Source organism: Branchiostoma belcheri, unplaced genomic scaffold (genome assembly GCF_001625305.1).
Source record: "Branchiostoma belcheri isolate BF01 breed outbred unplaced genomic scaffold, Haploidv18h27 scaffold108, whole genome shotgun sequence".
Taxonomy (NCBI): domain Eukaryota; kingdom Metazoa; phylum Chordata; class Leptocardii; order Amphioxiformes; family Branchiostomatidae; genus Branchiostoma; species Branchiostoma belcheri.
The window spans coordinates 74,344-79,333 of NW_017802469.1; the positions used below are offsets into that span (position 1 = coordinate 74,344).

Sequence of the window (4,990 nt, forward strand, 5' to 3'; positions counted from 1 at the left end):
TTGATTAAACTACTTCCACCTAAAACTGGAAAAATGTCGTTCTCTGTTAAAAGATACCCCACTAACCACCCTCCTCATGATTTTGGAATGTCCAAATCAAACGTGTTTCGCACCGTAAACATATTTGAGTTATCTTGACCACCAACATGTCTTGGCATAGGCTCATAAAATATTAGAATTACCCCGTTACGTTTAAAATTCAAATTACGTTACTTGTCTGGAATATGCAGATGTGGTTTGGCATGGTTGTACTGCTCAACACTCCATTCGTATAGGAAGAATACAATATGAATTTTGTCTGATCGTATCTGTGGCAGCTAAACGCTCATCTTAAGTATTTTTATCGTTTCCCATTTTCAATGTCCCAGAACTGCTAAAGAGACACGAACAGCTATATGCCACAAAACATTAAGACACGTCCAGAACAAAACATAGAAACGTTCTGCTGCAGTACCTAGGAAAGCCAACAGGAGGTTCCAAATCGACCTTGACCTTTGTCTTTTGCCGTTTGCTGTATTTTTACCTACCTATACCCATACCATCACCATAAATATTCGGAAACACATACAAACATATAGACACACATTGACGTCTGACAGACAGACTCACAGACACACTCAAAATAATAGATCGAATCCTCAGGGATCAAAGTAACAGATTATATTTACATGTACTTTTGTAGCCTTTGACAACCAATCGTGGAACTGACACCACTGAAGGCACTGCGCATGTCTGGCAAAGTCCTGCTGTGACTGTGACATCGGCTGACGTCATCATGGTCAGTACCTGTCTGATTAGTCTTCTCTTAAAGTTCAGTTGTTTGTAACCGACGCAAAACTTTGTGCCGTACGTCTATATGTAAGGTTTAAGCCACAAAATCGGCACATGTTATCTAAATCTTTATTTTGTATATATGAAAAGTGTGTCTGTGTGTGTCTGTTTCCAGAAATTTGATAAGATGGATTGTGATGATTTTTTTGTATGGTGCTAAGAAGGCAAAGGTCAAGGTCGATTTTCGGCCCTGTAACGGCCGTTCTTGGTACTGCAGCAGTCTTTTTCCTCTTTGTCCTGATCATTCTGTGGTCTTGCTCTTTTGGTGACAAAAGCTGTCTAGGTTTGATCCCCTTATAGTGGCGGTTTCTTGAAATCTTTTAAAAGGATACATCCAGAAAGGAACAACAGGTTTTTATAATAAATGGCATACTTGTATCTTACACAGAGATGTATTCCCGTGAGTGAGAAAAACGCAGATTATGATTTGACTTCCACAATTTTTCCAGAATCTCTATGACTGCAGTGTTTTGCGAGATATAAATGACTTCAATACATGCAACTTTGTAACTTCAAGGTTCAAGAAATACATGCAACATATAATCTATGGCAGGTGGAACATTAACAGATACAAATTACTACCGAGTATGACATGATTTACATAATTTCAATTATGTATAATTGTTAAAACACGAAATGGGAATTTCATACACGGCATGTAACACTTGTAAGTTATTTGCATAATTAGCGATGAAAAATCGAATAGAATTCTGCCAAAGGCCAGCACTTTTACACATGCAATATACTCCTGTGCAATTCGAGTAGACAAGACCAAGGATATTGATAGATTATTATAATTATTTTTCCATAATCAACCAATATTTTGTGGACCAACTCAAAATCCAAACCAAATGGAAATAAACTCCAACACAAATATTGAAAATATTCTGTGGTTTTATTTCTTTCGTTACCTAAAACAATCTTGATGTGTTTACAATTTAAAACTTTCTAACCAATCCACAGGTCGATCCGACCAATGGACGAGGTCCCCCTGCCGCAGTCCCTGTAGACGTGACAGCAGCAGGACCTACACAAGCCAGCACGCCGCTCTCTGTCAGCACTAAAGGTTTGCCGTTAGTGTGGAGCTTTTATACAACTCAAAATCCAAACCAGACAAATGTCTGTGAAACTGTAGTGGTGTACCATTTTAGACATCATGAACCATATGTAAATTTGGCTCTCTTGACCCTCTTGCAGATTTCTCCTGAAACAATAAATGTTTCTTTATATGAGTCTAACATGTACAGTATACACACCTCTAAAGATTAGCTGGATATTTGTATTTCTGAACTTTTGCTGATGGCGTCAGTGGCCCAACGGTTAGAGCGTTGGACTCGGAACCTATAGGTATCGGGTTCGATACTCACCGTGGCCCGACGTTCTACCCTTGGGAAAGGCACTTTACACTACTTCCCTACCATGTACGCTGGAGTGACGCCCACCGAACCTCTTAGGTTAATAGTCTAACTGGGTGCCAAAAACACCCTACGGATTTGGTGCGCTGATGTGACATCTGCACATTTGCGACCGAGAACCGTTAATTTTTTTTTAACTTTTAACAATCTATCTTTTACAGCTCCTAAATTATGTTTGAATGTAAAATATGTTCTGATTTACTAATATAAAACATGATGTGGTTAATGGAACCCATAGTATAATATTGACTGGACTGTTTTCAGAATTCAAAGTTTTTGTATGATTGTACAATCTGATCTATTAAAAATCAAAATCTGTTGGGTATAACGTTGCAGGACGGTTAGCCCCGATCAAAATCATGAATTCTTGGGATTTCTTCAACTTATAAAATGTGCAAAATGCTTTATTTGATTAGGGGCATTACAGAATGTGTGCTCAGCTTGGCTAAAGCACGTCTCTTTCGCTGCGAATATTCCCTTCGCTGTATAGTTCCTTCATCAAGAAAAGACCCTTCGATAAGCACAGATCCTTCACCGGGAACAGTCCCTTCACCGAGAACAGTCCCTTCACCGAGAACAGTCCCTTTACCGAGAACAGTCCCTTCACAGAGAACAGTCCCTTTACAGAGAACAGTCCCTTCACAGAGAACAGTCCCTTCACAGAGAACAGTCGCTTTACAGAGAACAGTCCCTTCACAGAGAACAGTCCCTTCACAGAGAACAGTCGCTTTACAGAGAACAGTCCCTTTACAGAGAACAGTCCCTTCACAGAGAACAGTCCCTTTGCTGTGCAGTCCCTGCGGTCATGCGGAGCACGTCAGCAGAACGTACTGCGCCTGCACAGAACCCTGTATTTTAACGGTTTTCGTTGGATTTTTGGTCAACGTTGCATCAAAATTTTGCCTGTTGCAGAAGACATCTTTTCCGACATAACATTTGGAAACTACAGACGGGGTGTTAACCTTATATACGCGAATACAACCTTATATGAGACGTTCTACCGAAGTGCTATGCACAATACATTACGGGATTCACGCAGGTGCAGTACGTTCTGCCGACGTGCTGTCATGCGGTCTCATGCGGTTTATATATTTTATATATTTATATATATAAGTATATATTCGCCAGGACATGCGGTCTCATTCAACAAACAGCTTTGCAAATGGAGCCAAGCGTATTTATACGATATCATACAACAGGGCCTTACAACCAAAAAGACGGGGGTTGACACAGAAGATAATCTCCAAGCAAATTTGGTGGAGCAAGGGGACTTTATGTATTCTTTATGTATCCATCGTCCGCCACGGCTGTTTCGTGCCAAAGGGGACTTGTACAGTTGAAAATGTATTTATATTGGAAATTACAGTTTAAACTTGCATCATAATCTTTCTGATCAGATAAAAATCTTGCACCTCCCAATCTGTACCTCCTCTCTTACTAGTGAGGCATAAAACAATGTTATTCTGGAGGTCGTTTTTGAGTACCCTCTTTTGTATCTCTGTAGAAGTGCCTGGTGGAAGCAGCTTCATCTTTGTCGATGAGTCAGGGACTGGAAACCTGCGCGGCGCACGCGGAGTCGCAGTTTCCCCCGACAACAAGATCTGGGTGGCTGACCAGACCAAAGCCAGTCTCCAGGTGTACAGTATGGCAGGTGCCTACCTGGGCCAGTTTCCACAAGGTGCAGCAGGGATGGGGTATCCCTCGTCAAAGACGACATATGATGTGTCCATCGACAGAGATGGTCACCTGTGGGTCTTGATGAGTGGGTACCCAGCCAGCCCTGATACCGTGGTGCAGGTGGACAGGGAAGGTCGTCTCAAAGCCAAGTTTGACCTTCCTGACTCTGTACCACGGGAGGCGCCCCGCGGAATGGCTGTGGGCATGCGCACTAACCACGTTTACGTCACCTGGTCTGGCGGTTACAGTGGTGGTGTGCAAGCCTTCCAGCCGGACGGGTCGCTGCTGTGGGAAGTCGGTCCTCAGCAGCGGATGATGACACCGATGTACGTCGCCGTGAACGGGGAAGGCAACATCTTCATCTCGGACTTTAGGCGCCACTTCATCTACATGTATGATGATAACGGACAGTTCAAGTTGAAGTTCAGAGGACTGGGTCGCAGTGGGAGTAACCTGCTTTATCCTGAAGGCATCTGTGCGGACAGTTCCGGTCACATCATGGTGGTGGACCCAGACAACCAGCGCGTGGTGGTGTACACAGACCAGGGTGAGTATGTCCGCCACATCGCCGTCCCCCGCCGGGCTGAAGCCCCAGTAGGTGTTACAGTGGGGCCGGGAGGACAGTTGGTTGTGATCAACAAAAACACAATCACTGTCTTCCCCCACTACTGATGATGATGCACACGGACGGCCATTGTTGGATTGGGAATGGTTATAGCTGTAGCATTCAATTGGTCATGTTTGGTCTCCTTACATTGTATGTTAAATGCCACATTTCCCGGGGCCCAAAAGTGCCGTTTCTTCTACCTCGCTGCAATTTCACATAATAAAATTATACAACGAAACATCTTTAATATCAGAATATTACTTCTAATTTCATTTCTTAAATTTGAACACCTGTAGATATCAAAGTAAGATATTTCTGACGTTTTTCCTTTCTTTCCCGAAGTCTAAGTTGTAAACTACGTATTTGTGTAAGGAAACCTCAATTCAGCACTTGTGCTGCAAAGGTTTTTTATGTTGAATAAACCATTCTCTCTCTCTCTCTCTCTCTCTCTCTCTCTCTT

General features: G+C 42.6%; 1 protein-coding gene across 1 annotated transcript in view; it reads left to right on the plus strand.

The window, feature by feature from the left end:
- Positions 1–4,660: 4,660 nt before the first annotated feature.
- LOC109480054 (tripartite motif-containing protein 2-like) overlaps positions 4,661–4,990 on the plus strand; it is a 2,747-nt gene continuing 2,417 nt past the window's right edge. Inside the window, exon 1 of the mRNA XM_019782206.1 lies at positions 4,661–4,680. Within this exon, the coding sequence (XP_019637765.1) occupies positions 4,661–4,680 (20 nt within the window). The remainder of the gene's footprint in view (positions 4,681–4,990) is intronic.